This window comes from Vitis vinifera, chromosome 4, assembly GCF_030704535.1.
Source record: "Vitis vinifera cultivar Pinot Noir 40024 chromosome 4, ASM3070453v1".
NCBI lineage: Eukaryota > Viridiplantae > Streptophyta > Magnoliopsida > Vitales > Vitaceae > Vitis > Vitis vinifera.
In genome coordinates, this window is record NC_081808.1 from 21,946,727 (window position 1) to 21,974,082 (window position 27,356).

General features: G+C 35.0%; 4 protein-coding genes across 6 annotated transcripts; 2 read left to right on the forward strand and 2 right to left on the reverse strand.

Moving 5' to 3' along the window:
- The first annotated feature begins 287 nt into the window (after positions 1-287).
- LOC100262571 (uncharacterized) lies at positions 288-5,234 on the forward strand. Of its 3 annotated transcripts, none has more exons than XM_059736468.1 (8): positions 288-693; positions 800-904; positions 1,122-1,208; positions 1,578-1,628; positions 1,924-2,017; positions 2,095-2,179; positions 2,310-2,488; positions 4,363-5,234. In XM_059736468.1, the coding sequence occupies exons 1-7, from the start codon at positions 562-564 to the stop codon at positions 2,464-2,466; spliced, it is 711 nt and encodes a 236-aa protein (XP_059592451.1). In that variant the 5' UTR covers positions 288-561; the 3' UTR covers positions 2,467-2,488; positions 4,363-5,234. The 3 variants fall into 3 exon arrangements, with proteins under 3 accessions (XP_059592451.1, XP_010647131.1, XP_010647132.1); XM_010648829.3 differs by lacking the exon at positions 4,363-5,234 and adding an exon at positions 2,613-2,710 and having other exon boundaries at positions 305-693; XM_010648830.3 differs by lacking the exons at positions 1,122-1,208; positions 4,363-5,234 and having other exon boundaries at positions 305-693; positions 2,310-2,710.
- LOC100267732 (peroxidase 64) lies at positions 3,268-4,824 on the reverse strand. The gene is made up of 4 exons (XM_002277576.5): positions 4,621-4,824; positions 4,340-4,528; positions 3,960-4,122; positions 3,268-3,868 (listed from the first exon to the last, which is right to left on the reverse strand). Exons 1-4 carry the CDS (start codon positions 4,822-4,824, stop codon positions 3,474-3,476), a joined length of 951 nt encoding a protein of 316 aa, XP_002277612.2. The 3' UTR covers positions 3,268-3,473.
- Positions 5,235-6,986: 1,752 nt separating the features above from the next.
- LOC100254034 (pre-rRNA-processing protein ESF1) lies at positions 6,987-16,551 on the forward strand. The gene is made up of 7 exons (XM_010648831.3): positions 6,987-7,648; positions 8,016-8,090; positions 10,728-10,948; positions 12,947-13,109; positions 13,824-13,952; positions 14,948-15,648; positions 15,888-16,551. Exons 1-7 carry the CDS (start codon positions 7,130-7,132, stop codon positions 16,252-16,254), a joined length of 2,175 nt encoding a protein of 724 aa, XP_010647133.2. The 5' UTR covers positions 6,987-7,129; the 3' UTR covers positions 16,255-16,551.
- Positions 16,552-18,886: 2,335 nt separating this feature from the next.
- LOC100259162 (aspartyl protease family protein 1) lies at positions 18,887-24,322 on the reverse strand. The gene is made up of 11 exons (XM_059736469.1): positions 24,053-24,322; positions 23,596-23,831; positions 23,009-23,144; positions 21,518-21,753; positions 20,854-21,078; positions 20,597-20,732; positions 20,416-20,489; positions 20,239-20,338; positions 20,100-20,157; positions 19,426-19,497; positions 18,887-19,345 (listed from the first exon to the last, which is right to left on the reverse strand). Exons 1-11 carry the CDS (start codon positions 24,305-24,307, stop codon positions 19,125-19,127), a joined length of 1,749 nt encoding a protein of 582 aa, XP_059592452.1. The 5' UTR covers positions 24,308-24,322; the 3' UTR covers positions 18,887-19,124.
- Positions 24,323-27,356: the final 3,034 nt, after the last annotated feature.

Consider the following 27,356-nt stretch of genomic DNA (forward strand, 5'->3'; position numbering starts at 1 on the left):
CAACCAAAATTCTTCTAGGTATTTTCCATCAAGATTGAGTCAAATATATTTTTAATAAAGGCTTTGACATTAGTAATTAAACCACTAATTTTCCTAAAAACTTAAACTCGTAAAATTTGGTTCCACGACGTATAATCATGCACTATAACAAAAGTCTTCATCCAACCTCATTTCTTGATTTCACTCAACTAAAAAACTCCCTGTAAACATAAATTAAATTATTAAAGTAATTAAAATAATATAATTTTTTATCAATAAATTGAAAAAGCCTTAAATTAATTGCTACTAATTATTTCTTCTCATCTTTCCCAACACAAAAGCTTTTAGCATATAGTTTTTCCCAAGACAAAGATTTTCATATCTACCTTCGTATTTTTAGGAGATCCAGTTTGGGTGTAGGAATCATTTCCTCTCCTCTATGGATGATCGCTATCACTCAAAATTCATTTAGAAACAAAAAATATTTGAGCCCAATTTAATGGGAGTCATAATGAAGCTCAAATCGGGTGCGAGCGAGCTAAGCAAAAACGAAATTTGAGGTATCGGGTATCCGCTATCGAAATGGAAGGCAGCGACGAAGACGAACCGGCCGGTGCATCGTCGCAGTCTGATCAGCATATGACGACGACATCTCGGCACCATTTCGGGAACGCAAGGGATTCCGGCGATGCATTCTCCATCACCATCATCGAGGTGCTCCTTAGCTCACAATTCAAACATTTACTGCTAATTTTTGCTTAAACCCTAATTTTGAAGCCTAAAATTTGTACTCTTTCTGCGTTATAACGAGACTCGACAGAGTATGAAAGAAGACTATGGGCTCTTCGTATGGCCTTGCAGTGTTGTTCTGGCAGAGTATGTTTGGCAACAGAGATCGCGCTTTTTAGGAGCCAGTGTGGTTGAGGTATTTGAACTCCATTTTTCAATGAATTAATTTTTGCGTGTTGGTTCATTCAGTCTAATGAGACTTGATTGTCATTACTATTTTGATTTTTGTAATTTGAGTAATTTTAGATGTTCAATTACAATCAAAAGTTGGATGTAATGCTGTCTTCATGCATTTTATGAATAGCTGTTTTCAGGAGAATTTCATGTTTTTGATTATAGAATATAATTTGTAGCTTGGTGCCGGGACTTCTTTGCCGGGGTTGGTTGCGGCAAAACTGGGTTCAGATGTCACACTTACCGATAATGCTGTCAGATTAGAGGTATTAGATAATAATAATGCTTTGAATTAACTGGAATTTCAGATTATTGCTTGACCTTTGGATCAGTTCAATGCGGGGATTCCAGTATGGCGGTACTTTGCTTTACACTAGGTTGAAAAGTTGTTATTTTGGGATTTCAGTAATTGGCGACATCTCTTGTTTATATGAATGTTTTGATGATTATGGTGATTACTTCCAATATGACTGTTTGATGCCAGCTTTAGTAACCCTTTATTGTCAAAGAAAGGTCTCTTGTCCAAGCCTAAGAATAGGGCTGCCATTAATTAAACTGTTGAAGCTTGTTGCTCTTTGCCCTTTTTAACATTTCTGCTAGTGATTTCTTACAGCTCCATCATCTTTGATTTACAGGTGTTGGATAACATGAGAAGGGTTTGTGATCTAAATGAACTGAAGTGTGAGGTAAAAATCCGTTCTCATTATCGTTACATTTACACTCCCTGCCTGTTCACATGATGCATTTATTTGGAAGAGGGCATCCAACCTTTTATTTCATTGGTTGTTCAAAAGAAAACGGTCGATCATAATTGTTCATTTGGTACAGATCCTTGGCTTGGGCCTATATGGTGCTCGACAAGGCAGGCCCCTATTCCTCATTTGCACATCATCTACAAGCATGACGTTGAAATAATGTTTCACCTTCATTCCCAAGTTGCACCTTGAGTTGTTTTTTCGGTGGATTACTTCTATCTTGTAGGTACTAGGACTTACATGGGGAATGTGGGATGCAGCTGTATTCAATTTAAAGCCAAAAATTATTCTCGGAGCTGATGTATTATATGACACAAATGGTAGGATTTGCTGTACTTGTCTGTTTCTCTCTATCAATAAAATAAGGTATAATGTTCACACATGTTCTGGTGGTTAGCCTTTGATGATCTTTTTGCGACTGTGACATTCCTTCTTCAAAATACCCTGGGATCAGTCTTTATAACAACCTATCACAATCGAAGGTAACGTCTCACCTGCTTTGGATCATGACGCATTTTATCCCAAGCTTTGCATTTCTGCCATGCGTGTTTCCCTAACAATATTATTTCATTTTCTGTATTATCTTTTGCTTTTACATTTTATCTTGTGCAGTGGGCATCATCTTATTGAGTTCTTGATGGTGAAATGGGGATTGAAGTGTGTGAAGCTTCTTGATGGCTTTTCTTTCATGCCATCTGACAAGGCATCTGGGCTGAGTGGTAGTATTCAATTGGCTGAGATTGTACTAAATTGTGAACCAGTGAAGTAAATACTGGTGATATCAGTTGTAGGTAGGTTTGAGTTTTATAGCCAGTCTGGTTTACCTTCTCGCTTTTCATGCTTTCTTCCTTAATGACAAGAAGACTGTTTACTCCAGTTCATTTATATGAGTATAATGTTTATGGACTTCTTTAGGTCATATTAGTTTGAGAGAGGCAATAATTTTCTCAACACAGTGGCTTGTGGAGGGACATTGAAATTCAGCAATTATAGAGTTAATATTATTCCAATTATGTTAGTGCTTTTAAAGAACTTACCTTGAAGTTGGGAGATAACATGCCCATAGAATTATTACATTACTGCTTTATGGATCTTTATATTGATAAACTGTTGTTAGTCTTTGTCTAACTTAATGAACTTTATTAATGAGATGGGAATATTTTGGTTGCTTGGAATGGTATTTTCTATTATCTAAGTGGAACATTTAAATGGATGGGTCAGCTCCCTTCTGTATCTGTCAAGATTTGAGTTGAACTTGGTTAACCACAGAGATTCGTCTTGCTTTCTATGTTTCAACTATAGCTTTAAGAGCATCACTATACACTAGTGACTGATCAAGCTCCTAAGCTGACATAAGTTTCTGGCACTTCTTCTGTATTGAGTGTAACTACCAAATTCTCTGAGGTGGGAATTCTGTTGGCTCTTGAACCTAGCTGTTCTACTTTCAGTGGCAGGGACAACAGTGTCACCCTAATCAGGTTTTGTCAATTCCATTAACAGAGGCCAGCTCCCTATCCATCCACCTGGCTCAATTTGCTCATAAAAGATCAGTATGTAGCATATCCTGCAATTTAAAAGCAAAAAACTAGAACTATTGTATATTGTAATATTTCAATTCTGTTGCAACAAGATAATTATCAACTTTGCTGATCTGAAATCAAAACAGACGTTCCCACACTTATTTTTACCATAGCAGAAGAAGAACAACCCATTTGATGGATTGTCCAGCTAACATAGCTTATAACCGACTAAGCTTTAAATGGAGTTGTGTGCCCCTTAATTTACCACCCTGCAGTCCTTCCTGATCTCTTGTCCACCAGTAATGCTGCTCATCTTGATGATAGAGTTAACAAATGCCTTTGAGAAAGTTTCTTTTGAGGTTGCAAACTTAGAAACCAAATTTTTGGTCTTTGGAAAAGTGAGCAAAGCTTCATCAGAGGAAAACAGGCTTCTCCCCTGGAGAATTAGCTTGTAGTAAGTGTTGTCAAAAGTTGTTGGAGAAGGGTCCATGGTGGCTCCAGCATTCTTGACATTATTCTTCTTTGGACAAACACTCCTTAAGCTCGCTGCAAGGGATGGATGCATCGTAGGGTCGATGTCATGTGTGGCATTGAAGTTGCGAATCCTGCTCTGGAAGGATGAACAGTGGGAAAATCCGAGAGTATGCCCTCCTACAGATGGGTGAAGGCTACCATTGTCATTTTTGTGATGTAAGTAGGAGAAAATGACACAACAAGGCCAGATGAGCGGTTGCTTGTTTACCTGAAAGAGCCACTAGGTCATCCAGGGATAGACCTCTTTGAGAGAAGCTTTGTTTTAGTTGAGAGATGTTGAAGGTTGGAGATGGCAACTGACTGGTTTCACTAGCTCTTGATATTCTTCCATCTTTTCTTCCTTTGGGAACTTCCCAAGTTGGACCTCCTACCTGTAGGATGCATTAAATATCCTCAGATAGCTCAAGTAGATCATGTTAAGAGTTTACTTTCCCTCATTATTATTGGTCGTTTTAGTTGTAAAAACAGTCGGTGTTCCTTGGTATTGTATGGGGTCAAAAAAATTTTTGTGGTTGCATGGGAGCAAGATTTTAGTTATTTCTACTTTCCCAAAATTTTACTTGTATTACTTGTTAGTCTATTACTTACTAGCACAACTGCATCCCTTGCAGCTAGAGCCAAAATATCAGCACAGGAGACCACTCCAGGGCACAATGCTTCTAATGCTTTCTTTGCGTTGTCAATGACAAAAAATGCATGCAAAGAACCATTTGCTGGCCCGTCTTTTTCTGCAGTGTTTTTGTTTACCGAATTCAACAAGACAGAAGCATCACAGCCCTGCGAAATTAAGGGAAATAAGCAGGTCAAAACAGTTTGAAGGAAATGACCACAAAATCACTCTGATGTAGAAACTGCTATTTTGTGCATACCCTTATGAAGCAGTCATGGAAATGCATTCGGAGCAGCGCAGCAGCGACTTTTTTGTCCGCCATCACTGCCTGCCTGACAGCATTTGTGACGGTTGACTCAACATCTGGGCATGTCTTGTCGTAGTAGTTCGAACTCAGTGCATTTCCTAGTGGAGAGGCCAAAAAAATGAGAAGTGAGCTCAACAATGCAGCAATGGCAGCCATGGTAAGCCCTTTCTAAGCTCTCTTTGTATTGAATCTAAACAAAGATATGAAGGGTATTTATACAGGAGGAAAGGCATCCTGAAGGGGTCATGATGATGGTTCTAATAGTGAATTTGGTAAGGAGGAATTTCGATAATGTAGTGTTGTTTAAGCATCCTTGCTTCAAGTCAATCCATGTCACATCTCCCTTTTTGTCCTTCAAGCCTTGCCCATGGTTTTCATGATGGATTCGAGTGCTAAATGCATTGCGCTACCCTCAGTAACTATTAGGAAATGAAAGGCATTTTCACCTTGCATGATTCTGTCTGGGATTTTTCTTCTCTTGAATTAAAGTTGTTCATAATCAAGTGACCCCCAGGTGATGATGGCAAACTCAATGAATAAGTTATTTCCATGTTTAGGCATTGAAAGTGGTCCTGCCAATAGTTGTATTAGTATTATCTCATTTGCTATTAAGGTCATGTTTGGAACGCTAGAAGATAGAATGTGGATGAGAAATTACTCTTATTCCCTTTCATTAATGAGTTTAGATCATAATTACATCTTATTTTTATTAAGATTTTGATTCTTTTTTTAGGGTTATTTTCACTCACCTCTACTTAGGATTTCTGCTAAATTCACTGGACTCTTAATAATTTGAAATTTCATCAAATCCCTTTTTGATTTTGAGTCAGAGAGAGGAGGTAAGTCAAAACAATAATTGAAAAGGAGATGAGAGGTGTTGACTAGCGGAACCACTAGTGGCCCGGGGCACATGGCCCCCTCAAATTCCCCCCAATCTCATGCATATATTTAATTTTGAAATTTAAAAATTTAATTTAACTTTTATCATGGATTCTTCTAACTTTTAGCGTTATATGTACTAATTTTATTATGACTCTTCTAACCATTTTTTTTTTTGTAATTTTGTATTAAATAATTTTTAAAATTGTATGTTCTCTTTAATTCTGAGTTAGATTTTAAAATATTTTTTTGAGACTTATTAAAAAATATCTAATTTAAAAATAAATTAAATAATTATATTAGATTGTGTGCTATTTAATCAGTCACATTATGGGGATATATTTAGCTTCAAAATTTTATTATGCTAATAGTGTCATTCTAATATTATCATATCATATAAAAGTTTAAGGAAAAAAATCTCATTATTTTTAATTAATTTTATACTTAGATTTTATTGATAACAATTTTTTAAAAAAATAGTGAAAAAAAAACATATTTCACATACAAAGACAAAATGTCTTAAAAAATATCTTTTAGTTGTTTTGAATTATTTTCATTTGTTTTAAAAACAAAAATATGTAAAATGATTAAAAATAAAGTACGGTATATAAAAGTTTTTTTTAAAAAACAAATTTTTGTTTTACAAAATTTGAGAAAACAATTTTAAAAATTGTTTTTGAAAATATTTAGTCTTTTTTAAAAGTCCTTTTGATTATTATTATGAAATCTAAGTTTTTATATACGAATATGCATATTTCAATATCATGTCCTCTCTTACCAAAATCTATGGCCTCGTCTTTGGCGGTATTTAAAGAAATTTCAAACTAATAAGAAGTGGGCTTATTGAATCAAAACTTTAGGAAAAAATGAATGAAATTATCCTTACGTGAGATTATGATTCATCCTATTCTTGCGTTGTTGGAAAGATAATGTAAAATTGGCTTCATGTGGAGGGTATGGTTGAGGCATCAAATTGGTTATTGGCGGAATCAAAGCTTGTTGAGCACGTATCTACTTTATTAGCTATAATGGTCCGGTTTTGGTGCTAACAAACAATCTGATGTGATGGGGTTTTCAAATGTAAGAGTAGGAGCAATCATTTCCCGAATCCCAACCTCAATCTACCCAACAACCATGTCCCCCTGGCGTGCATGGGCATGCAACATATTGAGGGATCGACTGTGATGGGTTAATAGAATGAAACAAACAGGGGCATAGATTGTGGTGTTCCGCTTTAGTGGAACAGGTATGAATGTATGATGAAACATCTCTAGAATTCAGAGGTGAAATCAAGTGCAGAATTTTGATACATTTTGAAATTGACAATGACTCGGCAAGCTTGCAAGCCTTGCATTGAAGAGGCCCAAGAAGGGTCAGTGCCACATTCTAAATTAATGAGCCCATTGGGCTTCATAACAGCAGACCACACGCTAGGGCTTAGTTCGGGCCAAGCGTAAGTAAAAAGATTGGGCTGCCCATCTCTCCTACGGTTCAGAAAAACCCTAGCTTCTCTGTTATTTAGAAAGGCGACAAGCATCGTCTCTGGAAGAATTTTGTCTTAGGGGTTTTTGGTGAGGGAGGGATGGGTTCGAAAAAATCGAACGACGGGAAGAAGAAGGAGAAGAAGGAATCTGATAGTGCAGGTGGTGCGGAAGATAGAAGAAGTAAAAATGGAGGGAAGATCGTCACCGACGCTCGGTTCTCGTCCCTACACTCGGACCCTAGATTTCAGAAGGTTCCGAAGCACAAAACCAAGGTTGAAATTGACTCTCGCTTCAACCGCATGTTCCACGACAAGAGCTTCACTTCATCCTCTGCTCCACTGGACAAGAGAGGAAAACCTAAGAAAGACAGGTCGGGAAACACTTTGAGCCATTATTATAGACTCGAAGAACAAGAAGAGGAAGAGAAGAAGAAAGAAATTAGCAGTGAGGAAGACGAAGACGAGAATGAGATTCGGAAGTTGTCCGCTTCTGAATCGGACGGTGAATCGGAGCTATCTGGAGCGGAGTATGATTCGGAGAGTGATGCTTCTTCCACTGGTAGTGATACAGATGAAGAGGATGACGGAGTTTACTCGGAGGAAGAGTCACCCGCACAAGTAAATTTTATGCTATTTTATTTTTTAAAATTAAACATTTTTTTGGTGAATGTTTTGATGAATTTAAGCCTGTTTGGTTGCTAGGAAATGGAGGAAAGAGAGGAAAAAAAGAAAAAAAGAAAAGAAAAACTTTGAGCCTTGTTGTTTTTGTTTCTTTAAAAAATCGAAAACATGAATAACAAAATTAAACAGTGTTTTAGTTTTCATGGAATGCATATTTTTTTAGAAGCTAATACATTGCAAATTTTAATTTATTTCCTTTCTGGACATTTGCTCAGAAACTAAACAGAGCCTACTTCTATTTGTAATTTTTTTTTTCTTTTAATTAAATTCTCACATCGATTTATTGGGCTACCATGTGGAACAGGAGGAAAATATACCGGTAATCGAACAAGAAACACACCGGCTGGCTGTTGTTAATATGGAGTGGAGACAAGTGAAGGTATGACATCAGAGTTTGGAATTTTGATCTGTTGCTAGACAGTATGGCATAAAAGCATCTCAAATGTGTTTGTAGTGTTGCTGAAATGAGCTATTTTTTAGAGTACTTGTGTGAAAAGTTGCAATTAGATATGAAGCAGATTCAGGTTGCCAGTATAAACCGGGCGTTTCATCACTTTAGCTGTTGATGTCACTCATTTTGCATATTCACGGGGATATGGATATAAAGTTCATGGCTTTTGCATGTTATTTTACAATTTTCATTTATAGTGAACTCCTACTATCTTTACCGCTTGAGTTGTCTTTACTGGATTCCATAGAGGGCATTTTTCCCATTATAAAAAAAAAGAATTTCTTAGGTAACACCTCACTGCATCATCACTTGGTACAAAGATCTCAAGCCATTTGTTTGAAGTTCATCATTTTTTTTTATATGCAACTCTTGCTTTTCAGTTAACACATCAATGATAAGTCAGGAGATGTGCTTTCTTTGCCTTTATTCTCAAACTAGAAACACCACAGATGGTTTCTGGATTTCTTAGGGAATCAATGCCCTATAATTGCTGAGGTCTTCTTGGTAATGAATTTATGGAAATTAATTTCTCTGAAGAAATTAGTTTCATTTACTCATTTTGGAGAATATGGCAAAGTCAGGGATGGAGTTAGTTTTTCCTCTCTGACATGGTATATATTTCAGTAGGAACACCCATCATGTGGATTGAAGATAATCCAATAATAAAGATAATTTGTTTAATAAGTATCAAGTCAGCAAAATACTGCACATCATGAGAGTGAAGCAGCCTGAGAGGAACAAATTGTTTTATGGAAATGGTACTAAAGTTTGGTCATGTTATGGTGTATCTGTAAGGCAGGCTACTGATGGTACTGAGGAAAAGAAACCATCATCCTTGTTTTACCCTCATTATCATTATGTTACAGTTTTAGAATGCAGTTGAATCACTTGGAAAAAGGTAAAGCCCAATGGCTATTTCTGGATGTCCATCCCTTGTAGCTTATTTTATCTTAATGGAACTTTATACCCATGGCATTCTCTTGCTTTTTTGGACCTATTCTAATCTGAGGCTGTAACAAAATTGCCTCTGACCATTGAGCATCTTTCACTAGGATCACACCTTCTTCCTATGTTAACATGCACTCTGTCTCATGCCTTTGTAGTGCATCTTCAGCCTATGGAACAACTTTCCCTTTCATGCCATTTCTGGTCATAAAAGCAGTGAAGAGAATTGTGAAGTGATATTATAGATGTATGGATAACATCAGAATTCTCCTATGATAATTTAAGTTTTTTTCTTTGTTTGACAGGATATAAGAAATTGAAAATTGTCAAATGCTTTTAATATGTTTGCTTAGTTTACCTTCATAAAGAAAAAAAAGGAAATTGGCCAAAATTTTAATTCTTAGAACAAGATTGCTTAGTATGACCCATGTCAAATTCCTATTTTTTTTCTTTCTTCCTGCAACTTCTTGACGTTAATAATCAATTGGGTGATTACTGGTTTACTGGAAAAAAATATTATCACAAGTGAATTTTTCTATGATAGGCAGGTGGGTATTCTCATTTTATATTACTTTCAAAAGCTGATGGTGATTTTATGCCAGATGTACTCTATGCCTTATCGGCCCTCACAGTCATCTATTTTTGGTGCAAACACAATCAGATCTTTTGTTTCAAAAGTGGAATTATGTAGACCACTTCTGCAATCCATCCACTGCATTACAGAACCTTGACCTTTTTCCCCCTTTTTTATTTGATAGGCAAGCAAAAATAATATTAACAGCTCATAGAAAAAAGGCATACCAAAGTACACAGGGATAGAACCTCTTCATATTTACTGTAGCACGTGTGGTCAACTATATAGCAATTAGCAAGTTTTGAAGGAGCTACATGCCTTTGAGCCTGGCTGAAGTGGTAAAAGGTTGGGAGGGTTTATGGGAGGTTCTAGGTTTAAGTCCCAATGGGGACAAAATTTTACCTCTCAAAAAAAATGTTATAAAGGAGCTGCAATCTACCATATAGAATACAAGTGTTGCTAGTTTAGTAAGTTGAATCAGGCATTCTCATGTCAGTTATTTGTAAGTTGTCAGTTTTGGTCTTAAATTGAGTGATATTGTAACCAGGGATGGGCATGAGGCTGTTGACGACCAGACATGAAGCTAACCTTTGTTTGCAGAATTGATGTCATGAGATTGCTAATGTTTTTATTCTCACATGTATAAAGTTTTATTCTCTTTGTTAGAGAGTGCTATTACTTTAGATGAGGGTATAGAGTAAGGATTTTTTTCACTGGTATTGATGAAATCATTTTCAGCAATTCTTCTATGTCCTATTTTCCTAAATTTACAGTAGTAGTTTTGCATTTTCTTTGTATAGATTCTTCCAGGGTAGCTACTTTTTTCAGTCTGTTTTGCTGCACTGTTTCCTTTTGAACAATATGCTACTTCTGTGGCAAAGATTAATGTTGAACTGAAGGTTTTCTTTGTATGAGGTTTTTCTACCTTTTAATTTTGTTTTGCTGGTTAAGCTGTATTAGTTAGAGTCTTATAGTTTATTTATAAAATTTCTCCTTTTGGTGGTGTCTCCTTAAGGCCTCAACTGAAACTATGTTGCATGCTGTAGGCTGTTGATCTTTTTATGGTGCTGAGCTCATTTCTCCCTAAAGATGGACACATCCTTTCTGTGGCTATCTATCCCTCTGAGTTTGGACTTAAGCGTATGGAAGAGGAAGCAGTACATGGTCCTATAGGCCTGTTTGATGATGAAAAAGAGCAAAGTGATGATGATGGCGATAATGAGATTGATGATGAGAAGCTGCGTGCTTATGAGAAAAGTCGGCTAAGGTGCTTGACCCTGTTCAAATTCTTTGATTACAGCTTTTACTACTACAGGGATATTGCATTTTCTTAGATCATTAACATCTCCCCACTCTGAATAATGGATTAATCTTCAAGTAAACATAGGAATAATTTTGTCTCGTTAGGTTTCTAACTGGTAGTATTTGTGTGGTTGGCTCAACTTATTTTCCATAAAGGCATAGGGAGATAGCTCTGACATTTTACTTGTGTACGTTTTTTTTTTTCCAAAATCATTCCAATCATTTCCATTGGATGGGTTGATGGTGTAATATGTTAACTCTCATAACCTCAAGGTCAAGAAGAAGTGAAGGAAGTGAGGAAAACATGACAATGTAGAAGTAGAAGGAGACTCACAGCAGTAGGCTTTTCTGGTGGCCTAATCCAGAAACTGTGTATTATACACATACATGAGTTTGTCCAAATACACCTTTAAAAAAATGAATAGATTGAAATACACACACATAGGTACACATGCATGTGCACACACACACACAAACCCATTGCCATGTTGCTGATCCAGGGTGCATCAGAGACTGCAGTTTAGGAATGATAATTATTAAACCATCTCTTCATATGGATTAGAGATGTCTCTAGGACGAATGTAATTTCCTCAAGGCACAATAGGTAGGGGTCATAGTGGGTCGTGTAATGTTGAAGTAAGAAATGCCAAAAATTTACTTAACCCGAATACAACCTATTTAATAAATGAGTTGTGTTGATTTTGTATGAATTGATGCAGATAACCTATTAACACAATCCTAGCCTATTAAACCCATTAAACCATTAAAACGATTATAACCTGTTTAACCTCTTTAAGATTTTAAATTTATGTAAGTATTATTTTTAAAATGCTTTTTAATTGTTTTTAACTTTAAATTAGTTTTTTCAATTATTAATTAATTTAGGTGTCTTTTGAATACTCTTCTTGTTTTCTGTTTTTAAAAAATACAACATGCTTGTAACTCCCATATAAAATATAAGAACTCTTTGAGACTTACCTTAAAAAGATAATGACTTTGAAAAACCATTTAAAAAAATTATGGTATTAAAATTTTTTCACTATCTCAAGTTTTAAAAAATTTAAAATTGATTTTTAAGGATATAAGGTAAGTTTATTATTTTACATAAGAGTTAATATATTTTATACAGACTTCACAATTATTTTCTATTTTTAAAAATAGAAAATAGAAAGTGTATTCAAACAAGCACTTAATTATTTAATTTTTAATTATAAATAAATTATAACATAGAAAATAAATTAAATTTATTTTTATACTTTTTATAATTTTATTTAAATTTTAATTATAAATATTTTAATTCTATTATGAAATTTTACTTTAGTTTGTTATTTAATTTTTTAATTATATGATATTCATAATATATGTTTTTTAATTTTATAATTTTTAAATATATAAAATTAATAAATTTATATGGGTTAAACAAGTTATAAATGGGTTATGTCACAAAATAGGTCATCTTGATACGATTAGGTAAATAGGTTAGATGGGTTGAACCATCAAACCTAAACATGACCTGTTTATTAAATATGTTACATGAGTTGACATGCATATGAGCATAATTGTGCCTAACTTAAACCTGTTAAAATTTGTGTTGTTTTCAAATCATGTTGCTGGGTTGTGTCAAAATTGCCACCCCCTGACAAAACTAGTAGCAAGAACTCTTCCTATGCTTACATCTCTTACTAGTCAAGACAGTCCTATGGCATTTTATGAGTGTATGTTTCACTGAGAGCGAGGCCCAACTAAATTTATGAACTTCATCTTAGGTTTGAATTGTTTATGTCTGTTACTTTCAAATAATCTCTTGGCATTCATGGCAAACCTTGAAGATTGTGTCATATGTTCATGTGGTCATTTTGCATTACTGCTACTCTATTCTTGGTTTTAACTTTAATAAGCTTTTTCTTTTGCATTTGAAATGTTCAACACATCTTACCTTTTTTGTCTGCATGTATTTTTCTAGTTATTACTACGCTGTGGTAGATTGTGATTCCAGTGCTACAGCAGATTACCTCTATAAAGCTTGTGATGGAATTGAGTTTGAAAGATCATCAAATGTTCTGGACTTAAGGTTTATTCCTGACTCAATGGAGTTTAAGCATCCTCCCCACGACATTGCAACAGAGGTATGTTATGCGACCCTTTAATGATAGTAAGAGGCTTATGATAACAAGGACAAAATACCATAATTCTTATCTATTTATCTTCTCTCACTGGTTTTTATATTATCGCTTCTGTTTCTACTTTCTGCTAGCATATGAGTTATTATCGTTGATTATCTTTCTCATCTCTTTACAGACACTTCCATGAAACATCTTACTTCGTACTCCCGACTTCCATGGTCCCTAAGAGTGTGATTGAATGTTTTTTAGAAGCCATTAATTCTTCTTGGAACCATAAAAAAGGGAAATGATGCAGAAGATATGGTTGGAAGTTTATTTCTTGATGTTTTAGTTGAAAAATCTTTCTGAACAACCCATTCTGGGACCATCATCTTAATTTTTAATAGAAATTATCAGGATTCTCCAAAATGAGTTGTCAGAAAACTCCACCCTTGCTGGTTTGTATATCCTTTTGGCTCCATTACCACTCTGTTTAAAGTTCATTTTTTTCCTGGCAGACTCCTCACTTGTTGTGCTGCTTGTTTTGGTTTCTTTCTATTGTAGTTAGAAATCAAATCAGGCATTTGTGCAACCTGTAATAGCTGTCATCTTTATCTTACAAAGACTATATATTGCATGCTACAATATTTAAACTCCTATAAGCCTCAACACAACTTAAGTCAGTTAACTAATATGAATTGATGGTTTAGTTGTTGAATTTTTTTTGTACTTGCTTAGGCACCAGCAAAGTATGAGGGTTTGGATTTCCATACTCGAGCACTGCAACACAGTAAAATCCATATTTCTTGGGATGAAGATGAACCTCAACGAGCAAAGACCTTGAAACGAAAATACAATGATGATGAGGTTGGTGAAATTATTTATACATTTGCTTCAGATCAATCTGATAATCTGTTACAAATTCAACTTTTACTGGGTTTTGCAATCTTTATGAAAATTTAGGGTAGTGAAGAGTTCATATCATGCACTCTATTTACTGTGCAATACCAAATAAACGGTTTGCCTAATGCATTATATGCTGTCATTTTACTTAAAAGATTGCTGTTTTCTTCTCTTGCTTTACTTTGGTATCCTTCTCTGTGGCTGGGGGGAAAAAGGATTTGTGTATCGGGGAGAGAGAGGAGGGGTGGTGGGTGGGGTTTGGTTTGTGATGAAATTCCAAATGAAAGATGCAATAGAATGCAAATTCCATTTTCTTAGAAGAAAACGTGAAACTTTTTGGTTTTCTTCCAAAGTTGTAAATGTTGCACAAAAGTTCTCTATGTTGTGTGGGAAATGATTCTGTTCCAACTCAAGGGCCTTCATTTCCTCTTACTGTAGCTTTCCCCCTCATCGGGACAATGCTTTTATTAATTACCCTGATACTGTACTGTCACTTGGACATTTCCTATTCAACTAAAAAGTTCAAAATCATATTTTAAAATCAAATGAATCAAGAAAAGGGCTCTCTTGTGTGCCAAATGATTAAGATGTGCTTATATTCATGTAGAATATGATATGAACATATAAGTTAGACCTGAAAAGCCAGTTTGCCAAGATTTTACCACATAGATTGTCCTAGTGACAATATATTGGAATTTAAATTGCACATGTAATCTGCTACATGTGTCAATATAAAAATTTGTATGAAAATATCTTGGTGTATTTTGACTGATATCTGAAACCTTGATAGCTGCATTATGACATAATAATGATGATTATAATAATTTGGGCAATGAAAAGCATCAACCAGAAATAGTGATGATATGATGATCAATGGATCTGATAATATACACTTTCTATTGTTGAGTTTGTTTCTCAATGTTAGTACTTTCAATACTGAGTGGTTTTTTTCCATATAGCAAGCTGAGTTGGCAATGAAGGAGTTTTTGGCTTCTGATACCGATGAGAGTGAGACAGATGATAATGAGAATGATGACCAATCTGATAAAGAGCATAAGAGACAAAATAAGTACCTTGCTTTATTAGAGTCTGGGGATGGCTCTGATAGAGATGATGAGGAGGATGGCCAGGATATGGAAGTCACTTTCAATACTGGATTGGAGGATATAAGCAAGCGCATTCTAGAAAAGAGAGAGAAAAAGTCAGAAACAGTTTGGGAGGCTTATCTCAAGAAGAGAAGCGAGAAAAGGAAGGCTAGAAAAAATAGGTCCAAGTATTCATCAGAGGATGAGAGTGATGATACTGATCAAGAACTAATGGAACAACCGGATGACTTTTTTGTGGAAGAGCACTCTGCCAAAGGAACTAAGGAGGTAACTCAAGGTAAAAATGACAAGAAAAAGAAGAAGCTTCAGCAAGAAACTGGTAAGGAAGCCGAGGTTAGCAGGGCAGAGCTTGAGTTATTGCTAGCTGATGAAGAGGGAGCAGATACCAGTGTGAAGGGATATAATTTGAAACGTAAAAAGAGTAAGGGGAGAAAAGGACAAGAAGCTCCAGATGAAGACAAAATACCAGCTGTTGACTATGATGATCCACGGTTTTCATCTCTCTTCACGTCACCTCTCTTTGCTTTAGATCCGACAGATCCACAATTCAAAAGGTATCACCCATGCAGTAATGTAGTTTCCTCTGATTTTCAGAAGCTAGCACTATTGGTATTCCAAATCACTTGTTCCTGGGCTTATAAACGAGGCAATTGGATGATCCTGATCTTCTAATTGCCATGTTTATTCTGATGCTAGAAATCCAAAATTTTTTTGCCCCTGAGATTTGTGGCCATGTTCAGAGATTTGCTTATATTATTGTCATTGGTTAAACATGCTGGTTTTGTTGTTGCAGGAGTGCAACCTATGCTCGCCAGTTGGCGCAGAAGCAGCAGCAGAAGAGTGATGGGGATGCATTGCGGGGAAAGGAGGCAATGAAGTTACAGAAACAAACCCGACCCTCATCTGATGGCCCTGAGGCAAACAAAGACGAGCCCTTGATGTCTGATGTGTTGTCATCAAAGAGAGAGAAGCACGAGCTGTCCTCATTAGTTAGGTCAATTAAGACAAAGTCGAAGCAAGTTAAATTGCCCTCCAATGGCAAGAAGCCTAGGAAAAGTGAAAATATGCTATTTAACAAGAAGGAAGAGAAGGGACAAGATCACGAACTATCGTCTTTGGTTCAATCGGTTAAGAAAAAGGCTAGAGTTTTACAAAAGTGAAACCAATCCTTTTTTTCCCTTTGAGTCCCTCAAAAACCTGCTACCTGAATTTTCTAGTGAGTGTCAAAAGGAAATAGAAGGCAGAAGCAGCAAACATAGGTGCGGCATAGGACAAACTTTTGAGAGAGATGAGTGATTATTTTATGAAGTTTTGTAATTATGTAGCCTGATACTGGGTTTTTGTATTTGGACCCTTTTTGTATCGTATTGGTTTGGCACATTTCAGTGTTGGATGTCATCCCATGCTGTTGAGGGTTCAGGTAAAGGAATAAAGAACTTCTGATCATGATGGCCAAATGAGTTCCCCAAGAATTCAATTTCTGTACCATTTTCCTTCCGGACAGAACACAACTGGATATGCAAGTTGGCCAGTTGGTCTGATGCTTGAGGGCATGGGCTGGGTAGAAGATTGAAAAAGTATTGTTTGATTTCAAAATTTTGAGTTGGGCTGTTAGAGCTCGGCCCATCTCAAAGCTACCCCACCCATCTGGACTCATTGAAGCCCAGCCCAACTCGCTTTGCAATTATTAGCTTGTACCAGCACTTTGGTTTAAATACTCATCTTGGTTGTTGTTTATGTGTACTTCATCCCTGAAATGAAAAAAGGATTGAACCATGACCTCAAGCAAAAAGGGGAAGGGCCGTGCCACTGAGTCAACTTTGCTATTTCAATTAAATTGTACATGTGTTTATATGTATTTACATTATAAACAAACATTATCTATAAGATTCATTAATGTAAATATCCTACTTGTATTTATATTATAAATATCTCATAATATATATAGATTATACATTAATTAAAATAAAATTATTGTAAATAAATCAATGTACATTTTGTATAATAATTAAATATCAAATAAATATAAATTTATAAATAAAATTATCAATATTTTAAAATAAAAAATACTTATACATGTATCATAATCTCTTTTATTTCCTTGAATACATCCAAATTAAATAAATATCTTTAAAATGTATTTTTAAATTCATAATATTATTATTAGATGTCACAAATTATATAATAGATATATCAAATTTTTTTTAACAAAACTAACTTAAAATATCTATTATTACTTCTTATTATCATTTAAAAAAAAAATCTCAATATTTTTCTTGAGTCTTGCAAGATATATTTTTTTGCTCCGGCTTAAAGGTATTGAAACGAAGTCAAACATGTACTATGATATCTTTGTAGAACCATCGATATGAGCTTATTCTATTCGAAAAGATCAAAATCTTAGTTACTTGCATACAAGGATGCTAACTATTTTTTAAACCTCCACAAAACTCGATCTTAAAAAGATATATATTTATCTATGACAGTACAATAATATCATGAAGATCAATTAAACAAATAATGATACCAACCTATTCAAATCATTCAAAGATACTTGTAATTTGTAAAACAAGTAATGAATATGTATAACTAAGGTCAATAATCTCTTATATTCAATAATTATGTGAATTATCTGTCATCAAATATAATACTACCAAGTTACATGAACATAATGTGAATTATCTGTCCCACTAAATTTTATTGGTAAAATTTTTTATAAGACACTCATAATGACTAAATTATTTAAATAATATTGTACTCTTTTCGGTTTTTCACACTAAGTTTTTATTAACTAGGTTTTAATTAAGCATATTTTTATGAGCATCTAAGGGAATGTTATAAGATAGGAGAATTTATTATATTGTGGTAACTTATGAATGTTTATTCATATTAACGTAAATGTTTTCATGACTCTTTATATATGGGATTACCTATTAATGAAATAATTTTCATTTTCTATTTTATCATTCTATTTCTTCTTTTTCTACTTTATTTTCCACAACAAAATTTAAAATAATTTTATTGTGATTTTTTCGTTACAATTAAATAAAAAAAATATTAGACTATTTTTTATTATTTCAATTGTTCTTGAGATTGAAATGGTATAAATTAGGTTAAGCCATTTAAAAAAAAAAATTGTAAAAATATTAAAATAACGACACTTCAATCATCATTTTAAATAATGATAATTAAAGTTCATTTGACACTGATCGTAGAAAACATTTTTAATCTTTCAAACACTTGAAAATTTTTATCTTCTAAGTATTAAAAAAATAAAAATAAAAAACGCTTTTAAGAATCACTCTCAAACACACATATAGTCTTCTTAAATAAAATCAATCATGTTTGAGTTTTTTTATTGAAAAAATTAAACAATTATATAAATAATGAAGAAAATATAGATACAGGTCAAAATATCCATAATTGATTTCAATAAATATATATATAAAAAATGATATTTTTGTAGAAGTTGAAAAAAAAAAAATCACTTTTGAAATTGCCTTTTATGGGGAAGGATAATCAAAGATACCCTCTCTTCATGCTACAAAATTATGGATTTTTGGATAATTTTCATCCATTGATTGGAAGATGCCCAAGCATCGTGACCTCTGCTTCACCTTCTGCTACTCTAAGAGGTTTCACTCAATTTGTTTATCCAAATTTTCATGTTTTCAAGTGTCAGATAATCAAAATATTCAGTAGTGGCCCCTCAGAAAAGTATGGCCTTAGACAAAACATCTAATGTTAAACAAAATCATATCTGTACACAAATCAATTCCAGGAAAAAGAAAATAAACATAAGACTCCCAAGAACTGAACTTTTATTAATAAGCAAGATAATGCAGTAGTAGTTCTATTTTCTATATATGCCCACAGTCAAAACCATATTTACAACTCTTTTAAGGTTCCAAACCAAAGAATAGGAAGCCTGTAGATGCCTCCAATTTTGTTGTATATCCAACAAATTTCTATCAGTAAATATGGTGGTATATATATATATATATATATATATCATGACCCTAAACAAAAATTATAGAATGCTGGCTAAAATGGGAAGAAAAACCATCAGGAGTGCTAGAATGAAGGAGTTCCAGGTAGGTGAACCATTTGCTAAAGGTGAAGGGGCCTCTGAGATATGTGAACCATTGCCATTCCCAGCAGTGGCTTCTGGTTCTACAGAAACAGTGGGTGGAACCACAGGAGAGTTGGCTGGGTTGATAGGTAGAGTATTCGATTCTTCTGTGTCATAACCTGGGTAAAAGAGTTTTCGTTACTACTAGGAAGCTAAACCAGGACCCACCTCAACATGGAAATCATATTCATATACTCACAGTTAGATTTCGTCCAACCCAGAACCATCTTCTCTCGATCAAAAATTATGCGGTAACCAGTCATGAAGTTTTCTGCAAAGATGAATGACTCATTCTGTAAGCAACAACTTCTCTATGCACACAAATAAAGTATGTCTTCTTATGATGGAAAATTAGGACGTATCTTAAAGTCAATAAGGGTTTTTCATACCCAGCAGAGCTACAAAAAACTGTTTTGTACAAATATTATTAATTTGTATATCGATGTCAAGAATGAGGTTTGCATATCCAACCCAATGTTCCACACAAAAAGAAATAAAGCTATTTCCTTCAATTTATAGCAATCTTTATTCACTCACTTCATTCCAAACTTTATAGAATTTTGTTGTTGCCCACAAAATAATACTAATGGGAATTTTTCTAGAACCATTTTTCAAGAGCTTCTCTATGACACCAAAAACAGCCGAAGTCAAGCCAAAGAAAAGCTAAAGTTTGCACGAAAATTGAAATACAGTAAAGGTTATGAATAGGAATGCTCAAGAACAGACCCCAGCAGTTAATTGCCTTAGCAACTGTCTGCGAACGAGCACAAGGCTATGGTAAATCCCAAAATGATGCTAAACATTGAAATGGAAATTCATAAATATAAAATGTAAATTTCACCACTTAAGCAGTGTGATTTTGTAAGTACTCACGTCCTATTATATTGATATCTCCACTTTTGACAACACCCAGACAGTATACATATCCACCCTGGAAATCATGAGCATAAATTCAGTATACCAGGAGTGCTGAAGAAGGATATCACATTCACATCACTTAAAGTAATCTCACCTGAATAGAAACTATAACTATTGGATCAGTAACAAAGAAGTTGTCTCCACCCTTCATTGTTAGATTTACGATTGGATACTCCACAGTAGTTTGCTGTTCGCTGCAATGAAATGACAAGAATCAGGACCTGTGGTTTAGAAGGAAAATATCTCTAACCAGTATGCAGATGAAATCGACCTTATGTCATAACAATATTCAAAAGGAAGGTCAGAATCAGATGAAGAACGCTTATCTTTGGCCCTGAGATTGAACTGCAAAAGGAAATATTTATGCTTTAATTTTTGTGGGTGAATTTATGCACTCAAAATGTAATGAAGCTCCATACACTAACATTAAATGCACTGTTTCAATTACTTACACTTTCAGAGATAGATGTATAAGCTGGGTCATTTAAATATGTGAACGAGGTACCCGAATCAAAAATGGCATCAAAATTAAGATCAGCAGAAGTTCCCCCCACACTTATTTGAGTGATGCTGATATTATAAAGTAGTCTGACAACAATTTCCAAGGAAGAACAGTATAAGTAGCAAGTCATCTGGTAAAAAATAGTCCAGAAGCAAATCTCAAGAATCCTTCCATTAGCACTATGCAAAATAAGAAATGATCACTCACTGTGATTTACTAGGATTAAACGGTGTCTCTTCTTGGCCTGAGCTGCCTTCATCTCCAAAACTGATTCTCCCAGTTCCATCATTTCCAAAGCACATGGAAAAAGAATCTGCCACAAGCCCTTCCTTTGCTAAAATGCTAGGAACGGATATACTGCCCATACCAAGCCCAAATAGGCCATTTGGGGCTGCACCCTCCAAAAAGGAGCCAGTCTGGACCTTACCACAACTGCAACCAAAGAAGCACATAGTGTCACAAGTGTTCTGGGAAAGGAAAACAGATCCAGTTAAATGTATATCAGTCTACTACTAGCATAAAACCAAAGAAAAACTTTAGGAAGAGAATATGCAAGTGATTCAAGCCCTTTGACAAAAAAAAAAAAAAGGAAAAAAAAAACGAAATAGAACTCGTATCAAATGATGGAATATTGGAAGGCTCAAAAAGGTTTCTGACGATATGAGCAAACTCTAATGTTTCCATGTAATTAAAATCTCAGCTTCATCTAAATCCCTCTACGGTTTGTCACTTTTAACTCCACAATGATACAAATCTAACCCAGATTTAAATATAGGAAGCCAGAGTAAGTGACAAAACCTGCAGCGAGTTTGCCAAGATTTACATTTTTTTTTTTCCATTTTTAATCTTGAGGTGAAATGAAATTACCTACCCAAATGTAATCTGTGCATCAGAACCTTTTGACTCATCATCATCAGTAACTAAATGCAGCATATCCTCTACCAAGAACCCAGTAGATGAAGTACCATTGGAAAGATACGAAATTTGGTAAGGACAAGTGTCATCTGTCGCAGAGCATTGGTTTTTGTGCTGGCATAAAGTGCTGTTGCAGGGAACATTTATGCTTGTTGATGATGCATTAGGACTGTAAATGTTAAAGTCTATCACCTGCTTGAGAAAAGGCCACAGAACTTTTTGTAAAGACAGTGATTTGAAACATGCAGTAATCCAATATACTCACAAATTTCTATATAAAGGGAAAATAGGGATTCATAAGTTCACTGAAGCATATTTAGTTTCTAAAAGCAATGCCTGATTCCAAAAGAATATAAAGAGCATGACTAGATGGTGCCCGGGTTTCAATAGTAGTATATAGTTCAGAATTGCATACAATAATCAATTATATAACCTCATGCTTCTTGCAACACTGACTCATGAAAGAAACAAAGACAAGATTATACAAATGAGAGAGTGCACAAGTGTATTTATGACAAGTTTCCTCATATATAAGCTTCCAGTAAAGATGCATTTCAGAAATTCTCCAGAATAATTGTCAAGCTTCACCTGTAACTATTGGAAATAATAAACTTAAACGAAGCTTCAAGGATGACAACAGTAATGTGATGATTGATAAGGCTTTAAAACTAACCATGAACTGACTTATAAGTCATGGAATTCCAGTTGTTAAGCTCAGAGTCGGCAAATCAAAATGAAAATTCCAAAGCCCTTGCATGGAATTCCAGGTATAAACTCAGAATTGGCAAACCAAAATCAAAGTTTCAAAGCCTTGATTTTCTATTAATATAATGGGATTTGTACAGACCAAACCTTTCTGAGGTCCAACAACACCAAAACTGCTTGAATCAAATTAAAACGTTTAAAAAAAATGTAAAATTTTCATTTTTAAAAGAAACAAGTGATGACCAAGACTTTGTTTGGCTTCTGGAAAATTCGAGAGAAAATATGAAGAAAAGGAAATAGAGAGGAAAAGTAGAAAAAAAAAAAAAGGGAAAGTAACAAATAGATTTAAAATCAATAAATTATTTTTATATGTTGTTTCAAGCTTATTTCACACATTTTAACCTTTCTATATAAAGATTCAATAATTTAAAAATATATAAGTTTTAAACTAATTTTCATTTCATTTTCTTTCATATTTTCCTATAGTAAAACCAAGAAAATAATTTTTCGTAACATTTTTTTTTTCTTTCCTTGATACTTTTATGGGACCAAACATAGTGTAAATATTAGCATTGAAAATTGATGGCAAAAGCAAGAAGAAAAAGGACTGCATGAGACTCTAGCAATAACAAAATGCACAATTTCCCACAAGGCAGATCCATGCTCTAGCAAAGATGGTAAAAACAATCACAAAAAATAGCAGAGTGAGAACCAACGTTAGAACTCAAACAAAATAACATACTTTTCCAGATGTTGTATTCAAGCCTTTTATGCAACTGGTACAATCGCACGGCAACCAGAACAAATCGCTGCCTGTATCGAGGGCTACTAGAAACCATAAACTTGGTGTCCCCAGAGAAACATTAGCATAGTGCAAACTGAAATTTCAAAGTTTTCAAACAAATGGTTAGAATAAAAGAAAGCCACAAAAATGAATTCCAAAACCATAATTCATAACACCCTGTGTGGTTGCCAGAAGGAGAAAATTTGAACAGCCACATGTTTCTGACATCCTGTTTGGTTCCAAGAAACATGCCCTTGGTTTCCAATGGACAAATTTTAAGGGTATTATTGCCATAAACGTTTAGATGCTTTTCCAGCTAACAAAACCAAATTCTATGGGGTCAACCATTTTGTCTTCTTAAACTGAAACCAGTGAAGATATATGGTTCAATTTTCCTATTCTTTTCTTTTCCTCCCGTTTCTTGGCATCCAAACGGAACCAAACTCCAACAACCACCACCAATTCTCCCATAATACCCAAAAATAAAAAATAAAAAGCAATTAAATTAAAATATTAATTAAAAGAAAGAAAGGTCTAATGCATACTAGCCCAAAGAACTGAGACGGTAGGTTTCATTTCCATCGGAGAAAGTGAGGGGCGGCTTAACTTCATCACTGGTAGAGAGTCGACGACCATGAATCACCCAATCGCGGTGAGCCATAGCTTTGTAATACTGAAGACTAAGCTTCTCGGGCAAGTCATCGACGTCCAAAATCCCCTTGACCGGATCGGAGAACCTGTGATGCATATCAAATCCGAAGGTACCCAACCCATAACAAATCTGCGAAACCCAGCCCGATATCAGCACCACCACCAACACCCAACAAGAGTTAAGATCAAAACCCATGGCTCTATCTTCAATGCATGAAATCAATGAGAAAACGCAGAGCAATATTTTTGTACAAATACGCGTGTGTAAAATCTATGATAGAGAAAAGAATAATAAATAATGCAATAATAGAGGAGGCGTTAGGTTTTGGAAGAAAATTGAGGAGTTCCCACCTGTTCGAGGTAGAAGGGGAGAGAGTCAAATAAGAGTAGAGGAGGGAAATGTCGTCGGTCGGCTGGGGTGACGCCGAAACCGTGGCCATCTGGAGGCCAGTGAGTTCGGCGAGGTGGGACCCGTCCCGGATTTATAATTGAATAGTGTACATATAGACGATCGTTGAGTATGTTTTGAGAAAGATGGAGGTAGTTGTTGACTTGTTGGCTTGTAGGGACAGGCCCACAGGGACTGGGAGTTGGGAGCGTGGACATGGACGCGGAAACACTTGGTAAAATGCCCAGTAATTGTAATTATACGTTTGTATTAGAATTATAGGCTGTTTCCTACCACCTGTCACCTACCCAAGTCCAGTATCACTTGTTCGCCTGTACACAACTTTCAACTGCCGGTTCTACGGTTCTACCTTGTTTCTTCCTTTGAATTTTCAAACCACGACCACACACATCCTTGTTCCTTAGTGTCTTTTCTAGGCAGCTGACTTCAAATTTGCTACTCAACTTGACAAAAAAACACAATGATAGTGCTGCAATACCTAATTTGATAACCATTGCAGCTTTTAAAAAAATTGATATGATGTAACATTACTTGATTGATGATATGTAAATTTTAATATGACCTGATTGTATAAATTAGTCAAACCCAAATATGCCTTTTTTCATATGCACCCCGACCATCTTATTACTTTATAATCTTAGGGTTGTATCTTTGCTGTGGAATGCACCCACGATACCTTGCCTACTGATCCTCCATTTTTAAATTTTAATTTTAGTATCCAATGAACGGAAGTTTCTCAACACAAACCCATTTCCCTGAATGAATTTTGATCACGTAATCCAACGAACACTACCCACTAGTGGGTCTTAATTCATTTTAAATTGGGCATCATACTTTCCAAGCATTCATACATACAAGACTTTTTCTCTCCACCACGCAATGACTTTGGCCTGTAGGCTGTAGTTTTTACAAAGAATCCGCAGCCGCCTAGTCAGAGGGAATATATGAGGTGTGCCCAAATGACATAAGCCGGGTCATAAGGAGTGAGGAACCTTCCACTTTGAATGATTCATAAATAAATCTGGATCTAATGTTTTCATACACAGCTCTAAACCCAGAAGTCCATTTGTCTAGTTCATACCTAGGACTGCAATGTTTTAAAAACCGGACCGGATCGGCCGGTCGAAACAGTCCAACCGTTGGCCGATCACCATTCCGGTCCGATCCGGTCATTTAGACCGGATTGAGGTCGAACCGGGGTAAAACCGTTCTAACTAACGGTTCAAGCGGTGAACCGGACGGTTCCAAAAAAACCGACCAATTCAAAAGATTTTAATTTTTCTCTAAAAAAAAATTAGAAAATTGTTGTAAATGAAAAGTAATGAATGACCACATTGATGGCCATTATGAAGCCTATAAAAGGCTTCTTACCCCCCCCCCCCCCCCATGTAAAAGCGTCCCGAGAAAAGAAAGAAAGCTCTTTCTCTCATTCTCTCTCTCTCTCTCTCTTTCTTTCACTTTCTCAATTCTCTTCTTTGATTCCTTCTTCCATATTATATATCAAAGTAAGATATATTTTATCTCTACTACTTTGATTTGCATTATATTTGTCCTTATTTTACAACACGTTATCAGCACGAATTGCTCTGAAGGTAATTCTCGTATCTTAAACTTGAAGTTATTTATATAGAATAAAATTTTACATATTTATATTATTGTTGATTTGTTTTGTTACATATTGTTAAAAGTTATAAACAAATTATTTGATTTTGTTTATAATCAAAGTTATACCAATGCTATCAAGTTATTATAACTGATTTTAATAATATTGTTTTGTCATATATATGAAGTTATTTGACAATGTCGAATATCACAAAACTCGAATTTGTGGCACTTGACATTTCGGGAAAGAACTATCTATCTTGGATCCTTGATGCTGAATTACATCTTGATGCAATGAACCTTGGAGCTACGATCAAACAAGGAAATCAAGCATCCCTGCAGGATCGCGCAAAAGCATTGATTTTCCTTCGCCATCACCTCCATGAAGGTTTAAAAAATGAGTATCTTACGGTAAATGACCCTTTTACTCTATGGAGTAATTTGAAGGAAAGATATGACCACCAGAAAACTGTGATTCTCCCAAAAGCTCGATATGATTGGATGCACCTAAGGTTGCAAGATTTTAAAACTGTTAGTGAATACAACTCTGCACTTTTCAAAATCAGCTCTCAATTAAAGCTGTGTGGAGAAAAAATCACAGAGGAAGACATGTTAGAGAAAACTTTTACTACGTTTCATGCCTCGAATGTGCTCCTGCAGCAGCAATATCGAGAGCGTAGATTTACAAAATATTCTGAATTAATATCATGTCTTCTTGTTGCTAAACAAAATAATGAGTTTTTGATGAGAAATCATCAGTCTCGTCCAACTGGATCTGAACCATTTCCTGAAGTGAATGCAATATCGTCCCAAACTCGTGGACGAGGACGAGGACAAGGACGTGGTCGTGTTCGTGGTCATGGAAGAAATCCTCGATACCATGGTTCTTATAGTAATAATTCTCAGAAAATGAAAGCCTCATTGCACCACCAGAAGTGGAACAATACTGAGACAATACAAGAAAATGGGAAGCGTTTACAAGATAAACCTCCTAAGAACCATGAGAATAATTGTTATAGATGTGGTATGAAGGGGCATTGGTCGCGTACTTGTCGTACGCCCAAACATTTGGTCGACCTTTACCAAGCATCAATAAAAGCTAAAGGAAAATAGATAGAGATGAACTTTACCGATGGTGATGGATTGGACCTAACCTACTATGACATTGATTTCTTTGGAGGTCCCAATGAAAAAACAGACTATTTGATAAATGATGAAAAAATTAACATTGATTGATGTTACTCTATATATAAAATAATATATTATTATGTCTTATATTTACATCTGATTTACTTTGTTATTTACATTATGCCTTGTTTTTTTGTTATATCTAAAATCCATGTGTTATTTGGTCTCAAGATGAATGAGGATGATGTATGTCTCGCAGACTGTGCGACCACGCACACAATTCTTTGAGATAAAAGATATTTCCTCGAATTGACATTAATAAAAGCTAATGTAAGTACCATATCTGGTACTACAAACTTAGTTGAAGGCTCTGGAAAAGCAAACATAACATTGCCAAATGGAACTAGATTCCATATAAATGACGCGTTATATTCTAGCAAATCCAGAAGAAATTTGCTCAGTTTTAAAGATATCCGCAGAAATGGATATCATATTGAAACTATGAATGAAGATAAT

Bases quoted from the DNA above. Each gene is read 5' to 3' on its own strand.
- LOC100262571 (XM_059736468.1), top strand. From the start codon at position 562: ATGGAAGGCAGCGACGAAGACGAACCGGCCGGTGCATCGTCGCAGTCT. The intron at 905-1,121 runs GTATTTGAACTC...TATAATTTGTAG, and splicing joins TAGGAGCCAGTGTGGTTGAG to CTTGGTGCCGGGACTTCTTT. The intron at 1,629-1,923 runs GTAAAAATCCGT...TCTATCTTGTAG, and splicing joins TAAATGAACTGAAGTGTGAG to GTACTAGGACTTACATGGGG.
- LOC100267732 (XM_002277576.5), bottom strand. From the start codon at position 4,824: ATGGCTGCCATTGCTGCATTGTTGAGCTCACTTCTCATTTTTTTGGCC. The intron at 4,529-4,620 runs GTATGCACAAAA...TTAATTTCGCAG, and splicing joins TCCATGACTGCTTCATAAGG to GGCTGTGATGCTTCTGTCTT. The intron at 3,869-3,959 runs GTAAACAAGCAA...ACCCATCTGTAG, and splicing joins TGACCTAGTGGCTCTTTCAG to GAGGGCATACTCTCGGATTT.
- LOC100254034 (XM_010648831.3), top strand. From the start codon at position 7,130: ATGGGTTCGAAAAAATCGAACGACGGGAAGAAGAAGGAGAAGAAGGAA. The intron at 8,091-10,727 runs GTATGACATCAG...TGCATGCTGTAG, and splicing joins TGGAGTGGAGACAAGTGAAG to GCTGTTGATCTTTTTATGGT. The intron at 13,110-13,823 runs GTATGTTATGCG...GTACTTGCTTAG, and splicing joins CCCACGACATTGCAACAGAG to GCACCAGCAAAGTATGAGGG.
- LOC100259162 (XM_059736469.1), bottom strand. From the start codon at position 24,307: ATGTCCACGCTCCCAACTCCCAGTCCCTGTGGGCCTGTCCCTACAAGC. The intron at 23,145-23,595 runs GTATGCATTAGA...TTGAAATTTCAG, and splicing joins CGTCTCAGTTCTTTGGGCTA to TTTGCACTATGCTAATGTTT. The intron at 20,733-20,853 runs GTGAGTGATCAT...AATTGTTGTCAG, and splicing joins TTTAATCCTAGTAAATCACA to ACTACTTTATAATATCAGCA.